Source organism: Aquarana catesbeiana, linkage group LG12, assembly GCF_042186555.1.
Source record: "Aquarana catesbeiana isolate 2022-GZ linkage group LG12, ASM4218655v1, whole genome shotgun sequence".
NCBI lineage: Eukaryota > Metazoa > Chordata > Amphibia > Anura > Ranidae > Aquarana > Aquarana catesbeiana.
The window spans coordinates 137,015,949-137,043,529 of record NC_133335.1 but is presented as its reverse complement, the minus strand read 5'-3'; the positions used below and the strand labels follow the sequence as shown (position 1 = coordinate 137,043,529).

At 42.0% G+C, this 27,581-nt stretch overlaps 1 protein-coding gene across 2 annotated transcripts in view; it reads right to left on the bottom strand.

Annotated features, from left to right (window-relative positions):
* The window catches only part of LOC141114573 (melanoregulin-like), a 243,768-nt gene that overhangs the window by 203,195 nt on the left and 12,992 nt on the right, over window positions 1–27,581 (bottom strand). For both annotated transcript variants that reach the window (XM_073608358.1, XM_073608359.1), the window contains exon 2: window positions 7,982–8,141. In XM_073608358.1, coding sequence (XP_073464459.1) covers window positions 7,982–8,141 — 160 coding nt within the window. The remainder of the gene's footprint in view (window positions 1–7,981; window positions 8,142–27,581) is intronic.

Here is a 27,581-nt window from a genome sequence, read left to right as displayed (position 1 = left end):
TAGTAGATCCATGGCGAATACAACATCCAAGTACAAAAGACTACACTTTTTATTCAACTGAACACGGAACATATTCCAGGTTGGATTATATCATGATAGAACATAGAAACTTGGAGGAAGCAACAGAAACAAAAATAGGAATAATAACAGCTTCAGATCACTCCCCAGTAATGTTGAAAATTAAACTACAAGGAGAATCCTCTGGGAAAAGTACATGGAGAATAAACAAAGACATAATTGAAGATAGGGAAACAGAAAAAACTATAACAGAAGAGATCAAAAAATTTTTCCAGGAGAAAGACACCCCAGAATTATCAAAAGCAACTATCTCGGAGGCACACAGGGGTAAATTAATATCTATTGGAGCAGGAAAAAATAAGGAAAGAAGAGAAATATGATGAGAATTATAAAGGAAATACATGAACTGGAGCAAAGACATAAAAAGCAATTAGAAAAGGAAATATACCGGACTTTAATCCTAAAAAAAGAACAATTAAAGGAATGGATGGAACAAGAAGAGAGGAGGGAATTTAACAGAGTACTACAGGAGAGATTTAAATGGGATAACAAGCCAGGAAAATATGTCGCAAAAATGATAAGAAAAAAGAAGTCTCTAAATTACATTGAAAAGATCAAGGAAAAAGGAGAGAAGGAGAAAGGAGAATTAGTAAATAAGACAACGGATATTGCAATAGCCTTTCAAAAATATTTTAGCTCATTATACGTGATAAAAAAAACAGGAGACACAACTAGAAGAAAAAGAAAAAAGAAGATACAAGACTATCTAAAGAAAGCAAATCTACCAAAAATACAACTTGAGCAATTAAAAGAACTGGAAAAAAAATAACGCAAGAGGAGATCAAATTGGCCCTAAAAGAAACTCCAGTAGGAAAAAGCCCAGGACCAGATGGGTTCACGATCAAATATTATAAAAAATTCCAAGAACAATTGATCCCTAAGATGCATGAATATTTGAATAACACAGGAGATGAAGAAGTAGTAAGACGAGAATCGCTATTAGCCTACATTACAATTATACCCAAAGAGGGGAAAGATACAACCAATTGTTCGAGCTACAGGCCTATCGTTCTATTAAATGCTGATACAAAACTTTATGCAAAAATCTTAGCCACTAGACTAAAAAAATGAATACCACTTTGGATAAATCCCGACCAGACTGGATTCGTTGCGGGCAGAGAAGGAAGGGACAATAGCCTAAAAACAATTCTGATGTTACATAGGGGGAAAGCAAGTGAATTCCCAGCTCTACTCTTGTCAATAGATGCAGAGAAAGCATTTGACAGTGTAGACTGAGAATTTATGATGGACACGTTGTGGCATTTGGGATTGGGACCAAAAATGATGAAGTGGATAAAAAACTTATATACTGGTCCAACAGCAATGGTCAAGGTCAACGGGAGACTCTCACCTGTGTTTGAGATGCAAAACTGAACACGGCAAGGATGTCCGCTTTCCCCACTATTACATGTACTGACAATGGAACCATTCTTGGTGGCACTCCGAAATAATCCAGACGTGGGAGGGGTGAGAGTTGGAGAAAAAGAGCACAAAATCGCAGCATACGCAGATAACATTCTGATGTTTGTAACCAACCCAAGAGTGACTCTGCCAAATATAATCTAAGAGGTAAAAGAATACGGGGAACTCTCAAATTTTAAAATAAATCCAATAAAAACAGAAATATTAAATATTGGATTAGGAAAAAGGGAAGTCCAGACCCTCCAAAAAGAATTCCCATTTACATGGGTAAAAGAAGAACTTAAATATTTTGGAATTAAATTAACATCAACGGTTGAAAAAATCTATCTGGCAAACTATATTCCATTAATTAATGAGATCAAGGAAGAAATAAAAAAATTAAGTATACAACCAATATCTTGGATTGGAAGAATAAATATGTTTAAAATGACGATACTATCAAAAATAATATACAAATTTCAGACGTTGCCAATTGGGATTCCACAGAGTTTTTACAAGATAATAAAAACAATATTGATAAAATACATCTGGCATAATTAAAAGCCGAGAATTAAGTTTACACAAATCACGAGGAAAAGGGAACACGGAGGATTAGCAACTCCAGACATAAGTCGATATTATAAAGCAATAGTTCTGTCACGAATGGTTGAGTGGACAAATGGAAACAGTGAAAAAAAAGTGGGTGGATATGGAAAACACAATAAGTAAGACCACATTGCACAAAAACATATGCATACCACGAAAGTTTAGAAAAATTGATTCGGAAACTCACTAAATAACTAAAAATGTTTTTAAAATGTGGGACATGTACACGTAAAGAATGAATGGACATATAACTCACCGTTAATGGCCCTCATGGGAACAAATTTTTTTATAACGGGGAAGGAGATATTCGCCGGACATGAGATAAGAAATCCACAATTGAAAGATATCATCACAAAAGGCAGGATAAAAACACGATTAGAACTAGAAGATCTCAACGGGTGGAAGATAAGTGAATGGAATTTTTATCAATTAAGACACTTAGTAAACACATTACCACATCCACTTAGAGAAAAAGAGAAATTAAGCCCATTGGAAAAACTCTGTTTTACCCGAACGCTAGTGAAAAATGGAATATCAAAAATCTACAGAATATTGACAGACCTAGAAGGACAAGGAAGACCCGATTACATTGAACAATGGGAAAAAGAACTGGATTTAAAACTAGAAGATTAAAAAGTGGAAAAGATGATAGGAATGGGATACAATACAGGGGCGGATCCAGGGGGGGGCAACGGGGCAATTGCCCCCTCCGAGAAATGCGGGTGAGTGAGCCGGCGGGCGGCTCCTTAATTAAGAGAGCCGCCGGGCGGCTCGGCGGCTCCATAGGTGAAAGAGCCGCCGGGCGGCTCCGCAGAGACAGACAGCGGTAGTGGCGTTCATTATTAGGTGGTGTGGGGGTGTGCGGTCCGCACCCGGGTGACACCCGCCAAAGGGGCGACACCCGTAGGTAGCGGCACGCACCGCTAACACCGCCCGCTGACCTGATCTGCTTCTCAGGTCTTGCGCTGTATGCCTCAGCGCAGCGGACTGAAGCCACCTCCCCCTCCTCTCTGTTTACATTCACACAGGAGGAGGAGGAGCCAGAGGGACACGGCTGTGTGTATCGTCCGGTCCACGCTGTTCTGAGGTCTATATTAATGGGGGCTCTGCACTGAGGGGGATTCTATACCAATGGGGGGCTCTGCACTGAGGGGGATTCTGTACCAATGGGGGGCTCTGCACTGAGGGGGATTCTGTACCAATGGGGGGCTCTGCACTGAGGGGGATTCTGTACCAATGGGGGGCTCTGCACTGAGGGGGATTCTATACCAATGGGGGGCTCTGCACTGAGGGGGATCCTGTACCAATGGGGGGCTCTGCACTGAGGGGGATCCTGTACCAATGGGGGGCTCTGCACTGAGGGGGATTCTATACCAATGGGGGGCTCTGCACTGAGGGGGGTTCTATACTAATGGGGGCTCTGCACTGAGGGAGATTCTATACCAATGGGGGGCTCTGTACTGAGGGGGATTCTATACCAATGGGGGGCTCTGCACTGAGGGGGATTCTATATTAATGGGGGGGCTCTGCACTGAGGGGGGGTTCTATACTAATGGGGGCTCTGCACTGAGGGGGATTCTATACCAATGGGGGGCTCTGTACTGAGGGGGATTCTATACCAATGGGGGGCTCTGCACTGAGGGGGGATTCTATACTAATGGGGGCTCTGCACTGAGGGGGATTCTATACAAATGGGGGGCTCTGCACTGAGGGGGATTCTATACCAATGGGGGGCTCTGCACTGAGGGGGATTCTGTACCAATGGGGGGCTCTGCACTGAGGGGGATCCTGTACCAATGGGGGGCTCTGCACTGAGGGGGATTCTATACCAATTGGGGGCTCTGCACTGAGGGGGGTTCTTTACTAATGGGGGCTCTGCACTGAGGGGGATTCTATACCAATGGGGGGCTCTGTACTGAGGGGGATTCTATACCAATGGGGGGCTCTGCACTGAGGGGGATTCTATATTAATGGGGGGGCTCTGCACTGAGGGGGGGTTCTATACTAATGGGGGCTCTGCACTGAGGGGGATTCTATACCAATGGGGGGCTCTGTACTGAGGGGGATTCTATACCAATGGGGGGCTCTGCACTGAGGGGGGATTCTATACTAATGGGGGCTCTGCACTGAGGGGGATTCTATACAAATGGAGGGCTCTGCACTGAGTGGGATTCTATATTAATGGGGGTTCTGCACTGAGGGGGGATTCTATACTAATGGGGGGCTCTGCACTGAGGGGGATTCTATACCAATGGGGGGCTCTGCACTGAGGGGGATTCTATACCAATGGGGGGCTCTGCACTGAGGGGGATTCTATATTAATGAGGGTTCTGCACTGAGGGGGATTCTATACTAATGGGGGGCTCTGTACTGAGGGGGATTCTATACCAATGGGGGGCTCTGCACTGAGGGGGAGTCTATGCTAATGGGGGCTCTGCACTGAGGGGGGATTCTATACTAATGGGGGGGCTCTGCACTGAGGGGGGATTCTATACTAATGGGGGGCTCTGCACTGAGGGGGGATTCTATACTAATGGGGGCTCTGCACTGAGGGGGATTCTATACTAATGGGGATTACAACATCTCTCTGCTGCCTGTCTCTGGGACACAAGAGACCACCTTAGCAGGTGGCAAGTGACAATCTTCATCTGGTGACAGGCGACGTGGCAAGAGACAATCCGCAACATGTGGCAGGCGACGTGGCAAGTGACAGTTTGCATCTGGTGACAGGTGACGTGGCAAGTGACACACTCGGGGCTCCCACTGATTCTGCATTATGGTGAGTTAAACTATTTCATTTTTTATAACAATGTAATAATAGTAATAATGCGCTTCAATCATCCTGACACCATAACAACCATGGTGCCGTGATGATTGAAGCGCCAACACCAGCCATTTCCCCGATAGATGTACCCCAAAAAATTATATTTTCTGGCAGTGCCCCTCCTGAGACTAGACTCTGGATCCGCCCCTGATACAATAATGTCTGTGGATATGAATACCATTGAAATTAATTACAAATTCTTAGCAAGGTGGTACCTGACACCAGTGAGAACCCATAGATACCAACAAGAGAGAACATCTTTGTGTTGGAGAAACTGCAATCAAAGAGCAACGATGACACATATATGGTGGGAGTGTCCAACAATAAAGGACTACTGGCAAGAAGTGGTAAATAATATAAGGGAGATAACTGGTGAGAAAATGGAAAAAAAATATATGGACCTGCTTATTCCATGATCATAAAATTACAAAGAAACAATATATGAGAACAATGGTCCCAAAACTCCTGAATGTCACAAAGGGTTTAAAAAGTGAAAAACCAGATATAAGAGAGTGGTATGAACAAATAGATTACTGTTGTAAAATGGACCTGTTGAGTAGTAGGGAGAGAGGACAATATAACAAGTATATCAGCACCTGGGAGGGTTGGAAACGATTTAAAACCTCGGACACATATCTAGACAAGATGAAGGAAGGAGAAGGGCTATGAGTTAGAAATTTAAGGGACCTGAGGAAAAAACAAACCAGATAGAAGGGGGAGGAGGGACGGAGAAGGGGATGAGAGAAAGAGAGATAAGGAATAGATATAGATAGTAAGAGTAGTTTTAAATCTTTATATTCTTTCTTTTTAACTAAAATAAATTAAATATTTAAATAACTAATAAAGATAATCTTGAATAAGCCACTATGATGTGAATACGAGATGGGACAAAATTGAACTGCAAAGTTGAAATAACATCTCTCTGAAAATTTCGCTGAAGTGGTAAAAAAGAAGAAAAAAGGGAAGGGAAAGGAAAAAGAAAAAAAAACTGCAGACTTTCAGCTTTAATTTGAGGGTATTTGCCTCCAAATCAGGTGAACGGTGTAGGAATTACAACAGTCTGTATATGTGCCTCCCACTTTTTAAGGGACCAAAAGTAATGGGACAGAATAACAATCATCCATCAAACTTTCACTTTTTAATACTTGGTTGCAAATCCTTTGCAGTCAATTACAGCCTGAAGTCTGAAACGCATAGACATCACCAGACGCTGGGTTTCATCCCTGGTGATGCTCTGCCAAGGCCTCTACTGCAACTGTCTTCAGTTCCTGCTTGTTCTTGGGGCATTTTCCCTTCAGTTTTGTCTTCAGCAAGTGAAATGCATGCTCAATCGGATTCAGGTCAGGTGATTGACTTGGCCATTGCATAACATTCCACTTCTTTCCCTTAAACTCTTTGGTTGCTTTTGCAGTATGCTTCGGGTCATTGTCCATCTGCACTGTGAAGCTCCGTCCAATGAGTTCTGAAGCATTTTGCTGAATATGAGCAGATAATATTGCCCGAAACACTTCAGAATTCATCCTGCTGCTTTTGTCAGCAGTCACATCATCAATAAATACAAGAGAACCAGTTCCATTGGCAGCCATACATGCCCACGCCATGACACTACCACCACCATGCTTCACTGATGAGGTGGTATGCTTTGGATCATGAGCAGTTCCGTTCCTTCTCCATACTCTTCTCTTCCCATCACTCTGGTACAAGTTGATCTTGGTCTCATCTGTCCATAGGATGTTGTTCCAGAACTGTGAAGGCTTTTTTAGATGTTGTTTGGCAAACTCTAATCTGGCCTTCCTGTTTTTGAGGCTCACCAATGGTTTACATCTTGTGGTGAACCCTCTGTATTCAGTCTGGTGAAGTCTTCTCTTGATTGTTGACTTTGACACACATACACCTATCTCCTGGAGAGTGAACTTGATCTAACCAACTGTTGTGAAGGGTGTTTTCTTCACCAGGGAAAGAATTCTTCGGTCATCCACCACAGTTGTTTTCCATGGTCTTCCGGGTCTTTTGGTGTTGCTGAGCTCACCGGTGCGTTCTTTCTTTTTAAGGATGTTTCAAACAGTTGATTTGGCCACACCTAATGTTTTTGCTATCTCTCTGATGGGTTTGTTTTGTTTTTTCAGCCTAATGATGGCTTGCTTCACTGAGAGTGACAGCATTTTGGATCTCATATTGAGAGTTGACAGTAACAGATTCAAATGCAAATGGCACACTTAAAATGAACTCTGGAAATTTTATCTACTCCTTGTAAATGGGATAATGAGGGAATAACACACACCTGGCCATGGAACAGCTGAGCAGCCAATTGTCCCATTACTTATGCAAACATATACAAATTGTTGTAATTCCTACACCGTTCACCTGATTTGGATGTAAATATCCTCAAATTAAAGCTGAAAGTCTGCAGTTATAACACATCCTGTTTGTTTCATTTCAAATCCATTGTGGTGGTGTATAGAGCCAAAAAGATTAGAATTGTATCGATGTCCCAATATTTATGGACCTGACTGTATAGGCGATGAAGGCATATCTAAGAATGTACAAACCTTTCTAAGAATTATCCTGTTTTATGCAAAGAAAACAATAACTATGCATTGGAAATCCCAATCCTCACCTACTATAGCCTTCTGGCTCACAATAGTCAATCAAGCTATACCTCTATATAAATTGATGTATGAGGCCAGAGGATGCCCAAAAAAGTTTCATAAGATCTGGAATCCATGGGTTAGTTCAGATTGCACTATACCACCTGCTCCTTGAGTTCCCTGAAAATGTTAGTTGACTTCTAGTCGTCATACTGGAATTTAGAAGGTAACATTGAAACTCCTCTATTGATCTGTACTCACTGACTGGATACCATGTAACTGTACCTCATTGCTGAATGAGCACTGTTTTCTCCTTTAATGCTATATAGGTATTTGTGTATTTGTTTGTATGTAAACAACAATAAAAACTTATACCTTTAAAAAAAAATTAGACATTACATACTGTACAACATTTAATACAATTAAAAAACTTTAATAAACATTTTAAATAAATTTAATCAGAAAACAATTGTCCTTAACTGACCTCTGATCCTCGTCGTGTTCGTGATCTCTTTTGCAGCAAGTTGTACAGTTCTCTGTCATCATCTCTTTCAGTGTGTGACACGTCTTGTGGCTCGTTCCATAGATTTGCCTCTTCTGCTCTTCTCCTCTTCACTTCCCGATCAAAGTACAAGAGTGTGTCACTAGTGTAGTCATAGGAAAACAATAACAGTAACAGAAAATATACATTCAGAAGGAACAACAAACACGCCAAGAAAAAACACTAGTTCATGCGCTGGTCCTCACATCCCATTTAAGCTGGTCTGATAAATACTTGTGTGCCAAACAGTTCATAGACACTTGGCCGCTGCAGCTCTCAATAATTCCTTTGGGTGGCAGGAACAGATCTGGACCAACAACAAAACAGAGGGAATGCACACTAGCCCTTGTGTAAAACCATTTATTAAATAGATAGTTAAAACTTTTTTTCTAAGTTTTAATGATCTACAGTATTTAATAAATGGTTTTATACGAAGGGGAGTGTGTGCTCTCTCTTTTGTTTTTTGTTGGTCTACATTTAGAAGGAAGTATTAAATTTGGGCCTTGTTTTTGGCACAAACATCAACAAAGTAGGCTAACTTACAGTATACAGTTTATTTAGTGCAATATAAAAAATACTGTAGGATCTCAGCAAGTCTTCAAGAGGAAGTATCATCACATTTTGAAAATCCTGACAGCGTTGAATTTTCAGAGATGTCTCATAGCATTTATATTTATATCAGCAAAAATTATTATCGCAAAATCTTGGAAGTCGGCTGCCTTGCCAATGGAACAGTTCAAGCACAAACTTTCCTGGATTATGATTAATTGAGCGTATGACAGCTAATTTGAATGATAAAATGAGGATGTTTGAGAAAGTTTGTGACCCATGGGTCAAGTATTTGTCTAGAGATCCTCAATCCATACCCGATTAGGGCAGCTTCAGGATGGTGGGATGCGGTGCATGGGGTCATACCCTACTTTCCCCCCTTTTCTTTCTCTCTTCCCAGTCTTTGCTATTGACTCTATAAAGGTCTTCTCGCCTAATCCCTATACACCCAGAGCAGTAGCTACTTTCTTAGAGTGCAGATCGAATTCTGGATGATGGGGGATGCGGCTTCCTTTTCCTGAAGGTGTAGACCCCCTTTCCGCGAATGTATACAGCCTATGCCTAGCGCGTCTCCAATCCACTAAAATTTATGAGCCAAGCCTCAATTTGGAATTACAATATGTAGCTGCTCTGTCCTTTAATGTATAATGCGATTGAGATGTGCCCTGTTAATGTACCATTTAGAGTTTGAATGAGTTCTGGGGTTACTCCGCACTGACATTGAAAGTACAATCTATATTGACAGTGAAGATCTTACTTGAAGAACCCCCCTTTTTTATATGTACTTTTATGTTTCAAAAAATGTCTCTTACTCATTCAGTATGTATTTTACATTGTGGGAGATATGCATTCTTTGTTATAACTTTTCTATTACTTTTTGTGAAATACTACAATAAAAACATTGAGGCTGGGTTCACACTGCCGTACAGAGCGGCTCGCAGCAGGGGTCTGGTGTGTCCCTGTTCACCGTTTCAGGTCCGATTTCAGTCCGAATTTTCAGCTGAATTCGGACCTGAAACAGACCAGAAGATGCATAGGACTCCTGTGCAATTCACTCCAAGGCCTCTCCGGAGATGTGTGAACCATAGAGAGACGGTCACAATCCCCTGACATGCGAATTGGATGTGGGGAAACCTGCATCCAATTTGCACTAGTGTGAACCCAGCCTGAAACAGAATATCCTAGCTGAATCACCCAAGGGACTAAGTGCATGTAGCATTTGGTCCTGTTCTGATCTGCGCCTTGGTTGAAGAATATTTAATTAGGTCTGATTGACAGTGCTGTTCTCTGGCAGATGCTGGAGAGGAGTAGGATCATTCAGCACAGCAGGGGGAGGAGTCAGAAAAACACAACCTCAAGAGGGGCTGTTGGCAAACATTTGCCCTGGAATTCATAAAGAGTGTGGTAGATACTCTTTAGAATTCTGTCTAAAGAGTACCAAAAAATGTTGGTGCCTTTCACAAATGTATGTACTTGTCAGAAACAGGTACATGAATTTGTTGAATGGAGGCATGGTAGGTGCAGCACTGAACCCGCAGTGTCCATACTGGACACTCCATTCTCAGTGCAAGCTGAGCCAAACAGATACACAGTCTGCTAATCATGGGTGCAATGCTTCACAGTTCCCTTCCAAAAAATTAACTCTGCAAAAAAAATGTGCATTTATAATTTTTTTTTGTAAAGGTGAACTTATCCTCTAAGGCTTTAGAACCACTTTGACTCTCTCATATGTTAGATTACTTGGAAAAAAATAGTTGTGTTTCATGCCCTATCTACCTACACTTGCATCAGGTGTCCCTATACATGGACCAAATAGTGTCAGGTTTAGTTAAGGCTTACTGATTTTTTAGCATTTTACTGAATATTTTATTTATTTATGTACTAAAATCAGGAGTAAAATAACATTTCTTAATTTTTGTTTCTTTCTCTCTAATCACTTTAATATGAGACATTACATATAACATTTCATACAAATGATAAAAACAACATATACTAATTGCTAAACACATAAACTTTAATAAAAATGTTATCAGAAATCGAATGTCCTTAGCTGGCCTCTGATCTTCCTCATGTTTGTGATCACTTTTGCAGCAAGTTGTACAGTTCTCTGTCATCATCTTTCAGTGTGTGAGCACCCCTTCCCTGCTGTACAGCAGCATTGGTTGCTAAGATACTGTCGACAGCGCCATGACAACCAATCCGCAGCTCCACTTAGCTGCCGGCTGGGAGATTCCAGACATCCAAATGTGGCCATTGCCATATTTGGGTATTGATGTCACCAGCATCCCCGCCCCTTAGTTTACATTTAGCTGTTGGCTGCGGGAATCTCCTGGCCGCCAGATGTAAAGGGCCAAGGATAAGTTATTGGTTGCTAGACAGCCTGCGGTCGCTGGTGTCCTGGCAACCACGGTTCCTGCATGATAACCTGTCAAATTCATGATAACTTCCTGGCAAATACATGCCCCACTCTGAATACTGGCATCTTTCTGTACACCACTACAGCATTGCTTTTAATTACCTCCAGTTTTTAAAATCTGTTTCAGCCGTAGGGACAGATTCTAAAATTTACAGCAATAAGAAGTACCTAAACCTGTTGCATGTGTTGGAAAGCATTACAAAAATTGTCACAAGGTTTTCATGAATACAAAATAGCTGGCATAACTTCCCCAAAAGCGTATCAAGGCAACTGCATCTCTACAGTCAAGGCACCCCCATCTCTGTGCTGATCACTGCCAAGCTCCATTGTCTGTTGTCCCTGTTTGATTTCAGTACCTATATGTGTGCAATATGTCCAGAAACCTGTCACCCACCTCCAAAACCTTCTACATCACAGCTCATTTTCTCTAGCTATAGCACACTGCACCCCACAAGTCTTATATATAGTACATCTTCTAAGCATCCCAGTTGGCAGGTAGCCACTTTCTTCTGATACATGTTGTGTCTCAAAGTCCAGAGTCCACCTAAACAGCATATCCCACCACACACAAGCACAAGAGTGACTGCTAGTAAACTTGGCATCCAGATTCATTGCTGGCTGGGCTATGTGATCAGCTGGCTGTTAGTAAACATTTGCTGGCTGATCACACAGCAGTGAGGATATATGGGATTTGGCAAGCTCGGACACTGCACAATCTGAGAATCTGAGAGCGGGGACAGTGGCTGTAATCCAATTTTGGGGGTTGTTATTGCAGTCACTGACACCTGTTTTGGGGGTTATGTCAGCCACTGACACCAATATTGAAGGCTGTAATTCCTGTCACTAACACCAGTCCTGGGCATTATTATTGCAGACATTAACACCAATGCTGGGTGTTGTTATTGCAGATGCTGACAGATGTTGTGGGTTTTTGCAGAATCTATTTTATAGCACCCTAATTTACTTACGAAATATATCTGGCACTCAATTTCTTACAAACCTTTTTCAGCATTCTACACTCAAAAAGTTGCCTATCCCAGATGTACAGTAAAGTGCTGGAGGGAAGTAAATCCCGTTTTTTCCCTTGAGAAAGCTGGTACCAGCAGATAAGTCGGTACGGATGTACATACTGAGTGCTAACACCCTCAGTGGATTTTTTTTGCTTAGCTCTTTTGAAAGCATCCTCTATGTAATGCCATATTAAAGGCTAAGTTAGTTTACCTTTCCCAGAATTTAGAAAACCATTGGACGCTCTTTCCCAGCATTACTGGAACAAAAACCAACAGTTTTCATGTCCTAGCCACAAGACAGGGTGTGGGGATTGTCACCTGGGAGTTTTTCAGCCAGGCTTTGAAGAGGGCCCAAATGGACCACAGGCATGACAACAAATTTAATGAGCATTTTACAAAGGTGCACGATTTACCTACATGGGCCGCCTTAATTGCATAGGCTTTTTTTTCTGGTAAAGATGAGCATAGCCTTTAGGGATTCGCTAAACTCTCATAGATAGATTTGTACTGAAAATTAATCTTGCTACCATACTAATTTGAAGCACAGAACTTGTAGCACGGACACTTTGTTCCAGCCAGAAAAAAAAAATATATATGGGCTGGTAGTCCTGAGTGGAGAAACTACTGCAAATTTACCTCAATTAAAGTGGGGCCCACAGTCAGTGAATTACATACAGTAGCTATTTGGTTTCTGCGATCATAGCACCTGTCATATGACATGTAATGGGAGTTAATGCGGGAAGATTATAAAACTGTGAAATTTGTTGTGTTTATTTGTAGTAGAAAGGTGAATGATATACAGTAGATTATTTGGGATGATGGCGGTGTATTTTATTTAGGTGAGTCTATGTAAGTTTCACAGAGCAGCAGTCATTTTCTTTGGCTCATTTGTTTACAATTCATCCCTTACAATCCACTTTTTTTATATATGTAAAAAAGTTTGTTCTCATGAACTAGTTCACCACGCCCACCAACTATTTGTGTAGTGCGTTTTCTTTTCACTAACAGAAAACTGTTCTTTCCATGAAAGGGCCACACATGAATCCCCTGAATGGGAGCGAGGAGATGAGAGACAGAGGGAAGGGCACAAGAAGTGTCAACAGTGGCTGATCCCCTCCTAATATTTTGCATGACATAACATGAGCAGTAACATGAGTTATTTTTTGAGGTTTTCCCTACAGGGGACATTAGAATGTAAAAAGGGGGCACAATATGGGTCCACTTTCTTGAGATTGTGGCCTCCCCTTCCCTATGTAATTAATAATTTAAGGTTTTGTTGCAGTTAGTTATTTGGGTCTTTAAGGGTGCTGTCCCCTTTAAGAATGCGGGGATACGTTTTCCAGTGGGAACCAATGAGAATCCCGGGAATTCTCTGGAAGACCGGGAGAGGCTATTTAAGGACAGTGGGATTGGTGCTTGCCCTCTTTCCCGACGATCAATGACTGGAAGAAAAAAAGCTCCTACCGCGTCACCATGGAAGGTCTTGTCAGACAGTTCCTTGAGAAGGCAAGCAGCAAGGGGTGAGAAGCATGGCTTCATCGCTGAAGATGACCGTGTGACGCCAGCGAGAGGAGGCTCTCACAGGCTCAGCAGGAGGCTGATTTAGTGCAGCAAGGCACCTGGCATCCTGAAGTGCCACAGGTTTTGCCAGCCGGGCAGGCACCACAAGTCCCAGAAAGGAGAGAGCTGCTGGAGTGGGAAGTTCAGCAGGAGACAGTGCAGCCTCCAGCAGCTGGTGAGTCAAATCATTTAATTGTGTTGTCTGGATTAGTGGATTCACTGTCCTCCTTGATAAAATCATTGTCTCCTGTGCCACCTAATGGTCCTGTTAATACTATAACTCCAGCTCCAATCTAAACAGTTAACCCTTCGGCTGCTGCTGTGTCTGTATTTCCACCTGTTAATATGTTTTCTCAGCATGTGCCAAGGGATGGTTTGGCTGCAGGAAGTCAAAAGGAGTTAACAAGTCCTGAGACATTGCAGACAGCTGCGCCTGTTAGGTATAATGTCCCTGCAGTTTGTATGAAGGATGCCATGCCTTGTGAGATTTCCCCACTTGGCTATCATTTAAGCTCGTCAGTAAAGGAGAAAATATGGAAAGGAGAGTTTATAGATAGACTTTCACTCCTTCCTTTTCACAAGGATTTCACAGTTAAGTCGGATAAGAGTGCTGAGGATAGGCACAGGCCGATAACCAGGTCTTTCCACAATTGGCTACAGGCATATTGCGTATATTGTGGAGTAATGGTGCAAAAGCACCCGGAAATGTGTGGGGGATTATTCCAGCACTTGGATCACATTTTGGAAGCCTATAAAAATTTTGAAAAAATTTACGATGAGTCGTTTAGGCAAAAATTGTCCATCCACTTGTCACTCAAATGACGGATGAAAGATGTGGGGTTGTGGTTCAATTTGATTTTACCACAGAAGCAAGTCATGACTAAGCAAACCACGGTTAATCCGTTGAACCCGACATATAGAAAAGGCTGTTGTTTTGCCTTTAACGAAAGCCAATGTGGTTGGAATGCCGCGTGTAGGTACAGGCATGAATGTTTCTATTGTGCTAGTCCGCACCCGGTGGCAAAGTGTTTCAGGAGGAATTTGAATGCGGGAACCAGTCAGGGGATGAAGGATATTTTTCAAAAAAGCCTGCACTCCAGCAAGGCTGGAAAAAATGCACCCGTGGCTGGTCAGGTACCCAAACAAGGAGAAGGCATGTTTTCTCATTAACGGTTTTACCAATGGTTTCCCGTTGCCCTCCTTTTCAGGAGAAGGTTGTTCAGTAGTGGGTAATTTAAAATCAGTTGGGGTTTATCCCCAGGTGGTGAGGGAGAAAATGTTCAAAGAAGTTGAAGAGAGAAGAGTAGAGGGACCTTTTGAAATTTAGGAATTTCTGCATTTCTCCATTAGGTGTGGTGCCTAAGCGGGAGCCTGGACCCTTTCGCATCATTCATCATTTGGCTTTCCCAAAGAGCGGGTCTTTGAATAATGATATTGACGGGAAGTTATGTTCGGTTTCATATGTGACTTTTGAGGAGGCAATCATCAAAATTAGGTCTTTTGGTACTGGGTTGTTATTGGTGAAAGCAGATATAGAATCGGCTTTTCGCCTACTGCCTATTTCCCCAGCAGTGTTCAATTCATTAGGTTTTTTTTTGACAATTGCTATTTTTTTTTACAAGTGCCTCCCTAAGGGATGCTCTTTGTCCTGCTCATATTTCGAGGCATTTTCAACCTTCCTTCACTGGGTTCTTTATTGTCATTCAGGTCGAGATAGTGTGGTTCACTATCTGGACAATTTCTTGTTTATAGGACCTCCAGGAGATACTCTCTTGTTTTCATTTGTTGCAAGCCTTTCATGACATGGCCCAGGAGTTTGGTATTCCGCTGGCTGAGGAAAAAACGTGTTTGCCTAACATGTCATTGGAATTTTTAGGCATCCAAATTGATACCCGCAGTATGGAATTTCTCTTGCCGGAGGCAAACGGGTGGAATTAAAATCTTTGGCACTGGTATTGCGGAAGAGAAAAATACTTTTGAAAGAGATGCAATCACTCCTGGGTGTCCTGGCATTTGCTTGCAGGATTATGCCAGTGGGTTTGGGTTTTTTCTCGGCAACTCTATCTTTCCATAGCAGGCCTGAAGTCTCCTTTCGCTCATATTAGACTGACCAGTGCTCTCAAGGAGGATTTTTTGGTTTGGGATAAGTTCCTAGAAATTTACAATGGGAGATCCTTCTTTCAGATGGATTTTGTTTTTGCCCCGGATTTTAGTTTTCTCACTGATGCGGCTGGATCCAAAGGTTTTGGTGCTGTATGGAAAAACCCACTGGTGTTGTGTGGCATGACCTGAATCATGGATTAGCAGTCAGGCCACGAAGAATGTGGTCAGACTAAGTTGTTCCCTATTTTAGTTGCTTTAGAGTTGTGAGGTGCTGAGTTTGCGAATAGGCGTATCTTGATGGTGACTGACAATGGAGGAGTCCTGTTTGCGGTGAATTGCCTCTCATCAGGTTCATGGTTGGTTATCAAGGTTTTTAGATAGATTGTGTTTTTGTGTTTAAAATGTAACATTTGGCTTAAAGCCAAATATACTCCAGGAATTCTGAATAACATAGCCGATGCATTATCTCGGTTGCAGATGGACTGGTTTCGTCGGCTGCTTCAAGAGGCAGACTAGGAGGGTCTCTCTTGTCTGGAGCATCTGTGGAAGGTGATATGATCGTGGTGACAGAAGCCATCAGGGGCTCGGTAGCCCCCAGGACCTGGTCGAGTTATGCAGCGGCTTGGAGGTTGTGGTTGTCCTTTACGAGTGGGGACAGTTTCAAGTTTGCTGTTCCATTGGAAGGAGCTATTTTGGCATTCCTATCTTTTCTAATGCAGCTGAGTTTTTCGAGCAGTTATGTCATGAGAATGTTAGCTGGCATCTCATTCTTCTTTAGGTTAAGGGGACTACCTCCTTGTATATCATATTTTTTCTGTGAAACAGGCACTTAAGGGTTACAAGAGGATGACTTTTGTAGCAGATAGCAGAAGGCCAATCTCCCTTGACATCCTTAGTGGCCTTTGCGAGGTGGCGAAAGTGGTTTGTTTTTCACCTTTCGAGGCTTTGCTTTTTAGAACCGCATTTGTGCTGGCATTTTTTGGGGCTTTCCGAATCTCAAAGATAGTGGCAAGTAATAAGCTGGAGGGGGGGTTACCTTGCAGGCGCGCTTCCAAGTCCAGCATTTGCATCTATAGACACAGAATGCCGGACTCGGCCCCGCCTCCCAGTGCCCTCGTCATTGTATTTGATTGACAGCAGCGGGAGCCAATGGCTGAGCTGCTATCAATCTATCCAATCAAGAGCCAAGAACAGAGAGGAAGAGCGCGTCTCCGCCGAGGGAACAAAGGGCTCAGGTGAGTAAAACGGGTTGGGGGGATGGGGGAACAGTCAGTGTCAGAAGTTTTTTCACCTTAATGCATAGGTGAAAAAACACAGGGGTTTATAACCCCTTTAAATTTTCCTCCCACTCCTTTAGAATTGGCGCAGCTTCAGAGATGGCCCAGAGGGGTTTGCAGGAATAGGCCATTATGGAGATGGGGAGGTGGAAATCTAAGTGTTTTAAATTGTATGTCAGGCCTAACCTTTTTGTTTGAATTCTTTAGGTTTACAGCACACAGTGTGGATTCTGGGTCATTCTTTTATATATATTGGGCACGTAGGAAAGCGGCCCAGAGAAGTTACACTATGAATTAGTCCCTGCAGCCAGAATCCTTTCAGCTTTATTGGAAAGGCCTTCAGTGGTGTCAGTTTTATTTCCATTTGTCTATGTTATATCAATTTTGGCCCCCACCTACTATCTTCGTGGTTCATCTAGGGGGTAACGATTTGGGGAATATTAGGACATTTTCTCGCTTGGCTGTCCTCGACTCAGAGGAGGGTCATGGAGAAGATGTGGAAAAGAATCAATAGAGCTCTGGAAAAGTTCATGCCCACGATTGGTGGGCTATCTTATCGGCATGTGGATTTGGAAGGTGGTGTACCAGGAGATTGGGTCTACCTTTCAGGATGTGGGTGTGCATATTTTCAATTTATACCTTCAAAACAGTATTGAGATGGCTGCGGCAGTGGGGTGGGGCTGGCCTTGAGTTTTCAAGTTCAGCTTGTGGGGACTGGTTATTTGTAAAATGTGTGGTACTGCTGCTCGAGTTCTAAAAACTGAGCAGAATGAACTGATGTTTATATTTATGATGTCATTTGGTTGACAATAAAAGAGTATTGAAGAATATTAATGTGTTAAAAAACCAATAAAGTGCTGTTTGCTGTTTATTTATTTAATTTGGTTGTATCTGGAGAAACAACCAAATGGGTGTAATTTACATATGAAATCCAGCTTTGAATCAATTTGAAGCAGTATTATCTAAATGTATAATGTGACAATATAAATAGCAGAGGTGGGTGACTCGAGTCACATGACTTGACTCGAGTCGGACTCGAGTCACCTGTTTGAGGACTTGCGACTTGCTTGACAAAATTAAATAAATGACTCGACTTGACTTTGACTTGCCACTAATGACTTGCGACTTGACTTTGACTTGGACTATTTGACTTGCAATGACTTGCAATGACTTGGCACCACCAGTGCTGTGTCTTGGCCTAGGCAAAAGCCGCCCCCCCCCCACAAAAGAAAGCTCCCCCGAATCCCGGCTTCTGCCCGCACAAATACAGCTTGCTAACATTGTGGGAGGGGATCGCATAGGTGTCCGCGAGCGGCGCTTGCAGTGTTCGCGGCCGCCGCAGACTTTTTTTTATTTGATGATGACTGCGCTGCAGTCTCTCCTCCTAGGCTGTACAGGTCTCTGTATTCCGTCCGGCCAGGCCGCGGCACCGCCCCCCTCCTGCTGCGGAGTGATCTCTGAGGGAGGGGCTGGGCTTCTGTGCAAGTGTGCAGAGCCAGCAGCGTGAGTCGCGGGCCTCACGGTGGGGGAGGAAGAAGGAACTGGAAGTTGCCCAAGGAGCCAGCCAAGCCTAGCCGACTGACTGAATCTGAGTGGAGTCCAGTCCAGCAGCCATAGAGTAAGTCATGGCAGACTATTATTCTTCTACTGAGGGGGCACTGGAGCAGGGACAGTCACACGACTCAGGGAGGAACTGGTCTGAGAATGGGGGTCAGTGCAGTGGTCGTTGCAGCACAGAAGAAAAAGCACAGAGCCCGGAGCCGAGGAGGAGGAAACAGATTTGCAGAAGCTGCAGGTTTGTTTGATGCAGTGCCAAGCAAATGCTTCCCTGAAAACTTCCCTGCAAACTTTGCAGGGAAGCATTAGCTTGCTTGGCACTGCATCAAACAGACCTGCAGCTTCTGCAAATCAGCACTAGTGATGTAGCAGCTAGCAGGGCCCTGGGCGCAGGGCCCTGGCCAGTAGCCTGTACTGATGATTGCAGGATGCAGATATGATTGCAGATGCAATCAATCATCAATATCATTTCACATGCTAAAACTATGAAACCTAGGTAGGTACAAACCTTCTTTCCTTGTTTTCTCCTCCTCCTCGGCTCTGTGCTTTTTTCTCCTGCGCTGCGACGGCCACTGCACTGACCCTCAGTCCCAGACCAGTTCCTCCCTGAGTCCTTCATTAACTATTACTTGTGCGAAGTACACAGTGCTCAACGTGAATATTACATAAAAATCATATTGCTGAATTAAGTTCTCCATGCGTACTACAAACTCATTAAACAGTCCACATCCAGTGAAAGTTCATGTACTGCAGTGCTCCATGCATGCTGAAATCAATGCAAACTTTAGCACTGGTCACTGTATTGGTGTCACTGGTGCCCAAAAAGTGTCACTATTAATCACTAATGTAATATTCTAATCTGGAATGATAAACGTGTCACTGTTTTAAACAAGGTTAGGTTAGGACCATATATATATATAATACATTAAAAATAGTTCTGTAAGTACTAGTGTACTAAGCAGCAACACCTTATTTTCTGGCAGTGCCCGGGCCATCCCGACAGCAAACTCTGGATCCACCCCTGACAGATCAACGCACAAGGCAGCTATAATGGAGGGAGCGATTCCAAAAATAATTAAATTTGGATTTAAGGATTATGTTTTAGATGTTGGTGAAAAGAAGAGAACGGCGATATGCAAGGTCTGCAACTCAAAAATAAGAGACACGTCCACCACAACATCCAACTTCATCCGTCACTACAAAACCCACAAAGAAAAGTAGGTACAGTAACGTCACGTGTATGTATATATATATATATATATATATATATATATATATATGCAAATTAGGCTTACATCCCACTTTAGGTGGGAGCAGAGTCTATTGTTGTTCAAATCAATAAATCACATAGCTAACTTTTTTTTCTATCTCTCTTCTGTTTACTCTATAGATATGAAGAGTACATCCATACCAAAGGGACTTTTGATGATACCCAGCCTCAAATCTCACAATTCATCGCACAGGGGACTGTGCAGCTATACCACTGCAACCACCAGCAGCAAAAGGCAATTACAAACTCAATCCTGTCAGACCTCATTCTAAACTGCAACATGCCACTGTCCATCATTGAACATCAAAGCTTTCGTCGCTTTTTGTCAATAGTAGACAACAAGTACTCTCCAGTAAGTAGAAGAACAATTACTGGCAAGCTTGACAATCTGGTGGCAGATAGGAAAATGAAGCTGAAAAATGAACTCGAAGTGGTAGATCATCTGTCAGTGACTGTAGATATATGGTCAGACCGCAGGATGAGAGGCTTTCTTGGAGTCACAGTGCACTGGATCAACATTGAGGATGACCGTCTTCAGTTAAAATCACAGTTGCTTGCTTGCAACCGCTTCAAAAGGTCCCCATACAGGGGAAAGAATTTGTGAGGAATTTGAGCATATATGTGAAGAGTACAAGATTAAAAAAAATGTAGACCCCATCATCTGTGACAACGCCGCAAACATGAAAAAAGCATTCACTACATGTTTTCCAGGACAGCTAGATGAAGACGATGACCTTGATGATTCAGACATTTGGAATGACCTGTCAGTGGAAGAACAGGAGATGTTTGACAATTATTTGAGTGCAAAAACCCAGACTAGACTTCAATGTTTTGCACACACGCTTCAATTGGTAATAGGTGATGGACTTAAAGAGACTAAATTAGTCAATGCAGCTCTCGCCAAAGCTTCCAGGTTGAGCTCCTTGTTACACACAAGCACCTCTTTCAAGGAAAAATTTGAGGAGGAGTTTGGACAGCGTGGAATCCCTGCCTCTGTTACCACACGCTGGAATTCCACACTGAGGCAATTGAAATCAGTGGTCAGCTGTGACCAGCTGAAACTGACTAGAATGCTTGAAGATGGGGGACACAAAGAGACTGTATTCACAGCTAGAGAGTGAAATCAGATTAAGGAACTCGTGGATGTCCTTCAACCTTTTGGAGAAGCCACAGACCTCTCACAGGGAGAAAAACTTGTGACAATAAGTGCTGTTGTACCCTGTATCCTTTCTCTGAATCACCACTTGGAAAATCATAAAGAGAGCGTGCGCTACCTTGGTGGCTTGATCCGTAGCCTGCAAGAATCACTCCAAAGACGATTCGAAGGGATCTTTGTCAATGTGAGGATGGCAGATGAACAGAATGATGTAGCACTAGCAACCTTACCCTTCTCTGACCCTCTATACCTAAAAGCTGCTCTGCTGGATCCTTCATTTGGCACCATGTGGTTGACCCATGATGTTTTGGCTACCGAAAATGTCAAGGAGGCTGTGTCTGCGATGATAAAAAAGTATGTTATGTTTTTGGTAATAACCCGTTTGCAGTAATAACACCTGAGTGCATTGAGTCACTGTTTTATGCTTGTGTTTTTCAGACTTGATTCTCAAAGAGGACTGCAAGCCCACCCCAACAACCACCGATGAAGACAAGCAAATGCCAGTGGCAGAGTCAGAGAGTCAATCTGGGCTGTTCACAGCATACCGCAAAAAACAGAAGAGAGATTCATGTTCCAGTCCCCAAATACAGCTGAACCAGTATTTAGACATTTGTGATGGACAGAGCTGCCTTCAGTTTTGGGCCATGAACAGGCACATGCTCCCCTCTTTGTTCAGGGTAGCGGTAAGAGTAATGTCAGTCCCTGCATCAAGCGCACTTGTTGAACGTGTGTTTAGCCATGGTGGGGTGATAATGCGACCCCATCGCTCACAACTGAGTGAGAAAGTACTTTCAAATTAAATTTTTTGCAAATGCAATGCATGTTAGGTGGCTATTCTGAGAATAGCCACTTAACATGCATTGCATTTGCAAAAAATAGTATTCTGAGAAGTGAGAATACTATTTTTTGCAAATGCAATGCATTTTAAGTGGCTATTCTAATAACTAAGAAAAAAGGAATAGAAGTAGATAGGCGCTGTTTCCAAGCCTGGTGAATTCAAATGTGTTATTCCCTTAGTGGGAGGGCAGTATGGAGTGGGAAAGATTGTAAAGATATTGCCTATAGTATTTAGTGAATGTTTATCCCGTGGAATTACTATAAAGGTCCTGGATGTGCATAAGTCAAGTTGGTTGTCTGACTTAATAAAGTGCAGTGTGTGCTCTAAAAAAGATATAACTTAATCCGTATAAATATAATATATCCATATATAAATGAACCCTATTTTTAAATTAAAAATATTTGTGCAAAATTATGTGATCCATAACGTAATCGATAATGTACATATGTAGTGAACAAACAAATATATATAATCAAGTGCTTTCAGTGCTGCTACAAAAAAAACCCCTGGATTCTGATGGATATTCCAATGAGTAAACCTTTCAGTGCGTGCCTTAATCCGTGTTCTAATAGTGATTGATTGCACTCACCAGATCCTAGCAGCACTGAAAGCACTTCATTATATATATTTGTTTGTTCACTTCATATGTACATTATCGATTTACGTTATGGATCACATAATTTTGCACAAATATTTTTAATTTAAAAATAGGGTTCGTTTATATATGGATATATTATATTCATACGGATTAAGTTATATCTTTTTTAGAGCACACACTGCACTTTATTAAGTCAGACAACCAACTTGACTTATGCACATCCAGGACCTTTATAACACATTTGAATTCACCAGGCTTGGAAACAGCGCTATCTACTTCTATTCCTTTTTTCTTATATCTTACTCCACCTAGTGGAAGTAATCGGTAGTGGCAGCAGTTCCAACAACATTCTTTAATTTTTCAATTTTTATTCCATTGCATGCATCCCATTGCGCGGGTGTTTCTCCCTCTTTTTTCTATTCTAATAACTAAGCTCAAAGTTTGAACTTGACACAATGCCAAATTGCCAATATCTGGACACTTGAAGAATGGTGATGAGAATACTATTATTCTCATCACCATTCAAGTGTCCAGATATTGGCATTGTGTCAAGTTCAAACTTTGAGCTTAGTTATTTTCCCCCTCGGCAAGGACTACATTTTTTTCAGGCTTGTTGGCCATTTAATTGCTGAGTGTTCTGCTCCTTGTCTGCTGTTTGGGCATTCAAAGTGTTTCTTTAATATGCCAAGAATAAAGCACTAAGCAGTTTTGTTAATGTTGAAAATAAAACAAAACCTTTCCTGAAAACTGATTTTTAACTCATTTAAAGGATGGAAATGGGGTAGATCAGTATTTTGACTTAATTTGTGACTTGACCAAAATAAATGACTTGACTTGACTTGCTTGCCTTCTAGCAGGGACTCGACTTGGCTTGCTTGCTTTTCGCCACAGTGACTTGGGACTTGCTTATGACTTGAAGGTTAAGACTTGAGACTTGCTTGCGACTTGCACATGTGTGACTTACCCCCATGTCTGATAAATAGTGGGATGAATAAACTTAAAATGTAAACAAAAGGTAAAGCCTTATTTTTTTTTATTTGGAGAGAGTGGTAAGCATGGTCAACTATTCATCACTGTCTCTCCTGTTAGGGATATTCACTCTCTCCCACTGTTCTGATTGTTAATGTCATGGTAAATCCCATTTTTTGAGCTGTCAACAGAACAGGAATAGTTTGCAAATCTATTAATGGGGACACGTGTTCCTGTGGCAAATGTCTAAGAGGGGATTTCCCTCACACTGGAAAGATATCCTCTCTTGCTGAGTCTACAAGACAGGAAGTGAAGGGAAATCTGCCTAATGAGATTCTGATGGCAAGAGGGGTTGTTTTATTTTTTCCCAACTCTATCCAAAATGGAATATAACGTTTTAGCTATACTTTAGGATGGTTAGGGGCCCAGAATCAGTCCTCTGAAAATAAACCACCATACTTAACAATCAACTGAAATCTTTTATGTTGAGGGAAGTAAAAATAAAAAAGCAAACTATTATGTTGCATAAGTGTGCACATCCTTAAACTAAGACTTTGTTGAAGCACCTTTTGATTTTATTACAGCACTCAGTCTTTTTGGGAATGAGTCTATCAGCATGGCACATCTTGACTTGGCAATATTTGCCCACTCTTCTTTGCAAAAACACCCCAAATCTGTCAGATTGTAAGGGCATCTCCTGTGCACAGCTTTCTTCAGATCACCCCACAGATTTTCAATCGGATTCAGGTCTAGGCTCTGGCTGGGCCATTACAAAACTTTAATCTTCCTCTGGTGAAGCCATGCTTTTGTTGATTTGGATGTGATCTTTGCATCATTGTCATGCTGAAAGATGAAGTTCCTCTTCATGTTTAGCTTTCTAGCAGAAGCCTGAAGGATTTGTGCCAATATTGACTGGTATTTGGAACTGTTTATAATTCCCTCTACCTTGACTAAGGCCCCTGTTCCAGCTGAAGAAAAACAGCCCCAAAGCATGATGCTGTCACCACCATGTTTCACTGTGGATATGGTGTTCTTATAACGATGTGCAGTGTTGTTTTTGCGCCAAACATATCTTTTCGAATTATGGCCAAAAAGTTCAACCTTGGTTTCATCAGACCATAACACATTTTCCTACATGCTTTTGGGAGACTTCAGATGTGTTTTTGCAAAACTTAGCTGGGCTTGGATGTTTTTCTTCGTAAGAAAAGGCTTCCGTTTTGCCACTCTACCCCATAGCCTAGACACATGAAGAACACGGGAGATTGTTGTCACATGTACCACACAGCCAGTACTTGCCAGATATTCCTGCAGCTCCTTTAATGTTACTATAAGCCTCTTGGCAGCCTCCCTGACCAGTTTCCTTCTCGTCTTTTAATCAATTTTGGATGGACGTCCAGTTCTTGGTAATGTCACTGTTATGCCATATTTTCTCCAATTGATGATGACTGTCTTCATGTTTTCCATGGTATAGCTAATGCCCTGGAAATTCTTTTGTACACTTCTCCTGACTGATACATCTTCACAATGAGATCCCTCTGATGGTTTGGAAGGTCTCTGTGGACCATGGCTTTTGCTGTGTGATGCGACTAAGAAAATGTCAGGAAAGACCTACTAGAACAGCTAAACATTATTTGGTGTTAATCAGAGGCACTTTAATCCTTTCGCTGCCAGGCCCTGTGCTCCATTTTGTACACCATTGTAGCCAGACCATTTTTAAAATTTTTCCTTTGCTTTTTAATTTTTCACTTATAGCCTACAGAGTTTGTAAAAGACACCCCAAACCATATAGTTTCTGAAAGCACATGACCAGTTGTATAAAAAAAAACGTTGTGCTACTAATTTTTAAGGTCCCACGATATTTGCGCAAATGTTTATCAAAACAATATTTTTGCTAAAAATCCACTAAAATCACTTTTAGCAGATAAAAACACAGCAAATTTTACAAAATTCCTACTAAATATAAAAGCTTAACCTGTATTTAGTTAATAAATATCAAATATTTGTAACTTTTAAATTGTGCCTTTTTTGCGAAATGGTGAAAACCGAACAGACACAAAAGTATAAATATCCAAATTTCTCTAAAAATCTGAAGGTTATTATTTTTCCCTTACAGCTTTCAGAATTTGTGAAAGACCCCCATATATTTTCTGAACACATATGACCTCTAGAACAAAAAAAAATTGCTACTTATTTTTTTTTTACCCCTCGGTATTTGCGCAAATGTTTATCAAAATAATATATTCACAAAAAATACTCTAAAACCATTATTAGCAGATAAACACACAGCTAATCTTACAAAAATCCTGCCAAATCATAGCAAAACATTTTAATTTTTACATTGCGCCTTCTTTCAAAATGGTGAAAATCAAACGTACGCAAAAATGTAAATGTCCAAATTTTTCTAAAAATCCAAAGGCTTTTATTTTTCCCTTACAGCTTTCAGAATTTTTGAAAGAACCCCCCAAACCATATATTTTCTAAAAGCATATGAGCTCTAGAATAAAAAAAGGAGCTACTGATTTTTAAGGCCCCGCGGTATTTGCGCAAATGTTTATCAAACAATATTGTTGCTAAAAATACACTAAAACCATTATTAGCAGATAAAAACACACAATTTCAAAACATTTCTGGTAATTTCCTGCTAAATATAAAAGCTTATCCTGTGTTGAGTTAATAAATAACAAATGTATCTCCCACGTATACTGCCTTTCCCGCAGTCCCCCCTCCCAGGACCTCCTCAAATAGTGCTGCTGAAACTTACTACCTCCGAACCCATATCCTAATGTGATGTAACTTAACAGCTCCACACATCTCTCTCCTGTTCAAATGTGCAAACCAATCGTCTTGTGACATTTCATGCAATAATATATCTGTGAACAACTGTGTATATGCATCGCTTGTACTGTAAAAATTGAATAAACATTTTTCTTGTGAAAAAAAATAAATAACAAATGTTTGTAAATTTAAAATTGCACCTTTTTGTGAAATGGTGAAAATCGAACGTACGCAAAAATGTCTCTAAAATGTTTATTCATTTATCACTTATGACCTGTAGAATAAAAAGAAGGTGCTACAGATTTTTTTAACCCCACAATACTTGCGCAAATGTTTATCAGATCGCTATTTTTCACAGAAAAAACGCAACAAAAAAATCCTTATTTGCACATAAAACTACAACATATATTACAAAATTTCTGCTAAATTCTTACTAAGGCCTCATTCAATGGGGTGTGCTACATTGTACACCCATATAGGGCTGTGTTTACCCACACATACACAGAACATCTGTGCATTCCTGTGCAGCCGCTGTGTCCCAATTGACATCAATAGGATTGCCTGCATAGGATGCATGGAACACCCTTGCATCCCTGTGCAGCTAAACATGGCCTTGCTGTAGTATACCCCGCGTGAACAAGGCCTTTGGTCTTGTTTAGACTTGCAGTTGGGGGCAGCAAAAATGCGCAGTTAAGCTGCATTTTTTCTGCCTGCCAAACGCCCCCGCCCCTAAAGAGGAGCTCCAGTCTCCCCCCAAAAAATTAAAAGTCAGCAGCTATACAAATACTGTAACTGCTGACGTTTAATTAAGGACACTTACGTGTCCAGGGATCCAGTGATATCAGCACCCAAGCTGATTCTTTAATCGGCTTCAGGTGCAGGTGCCGGTGTCTTGCTGAGAAAGTTCTCTCGGCGGATAAGGACCCCCCCGTACTGCGCAGGCGCAGCCCCTGCGCAGTACGAATTACTATGAGCCGCCGAAGATAGCCTAAGCTCAAAATCTTCAATCAGCTGTACACGGCGCCTGCGCCCTAGGTCCAGGTTCAAGCCCCACCATCCAAGTGGACCTAGAGGGGGAATAAAAAAGAGCCGAGCAAAGCGAGGCCGTGCCCGAAGTGTGGCGAGGGGCCCTCTTACAGGCGCCGTGTACAGCTGATTTTCAACTATTCACCTTCGGCTATTTCCGCCGGATCCTACTGCGCAGGCGCAGCGCCTGCACAGTAGAGGGGGGTCCTTATCCGCCGAGCGGAACTTTCTCGGCAGAACACCAGCATCTTAACTAAGGGAAACCGGGCCGTGAAGCCTTTCGGCCTCAGAGCCGGTTTCCTTCTGCGCATGATTGAGTTGCGCTGCGCTTTGTGAATGGTCCCACATTCTTCTGTGTGTATCTCAGAAGGCTGCAGGGGGGAAGGAGGAGGGGCCAAACAGTTTTGTAGATTGCCGTGGCGATCTTATCCAGAAGTGG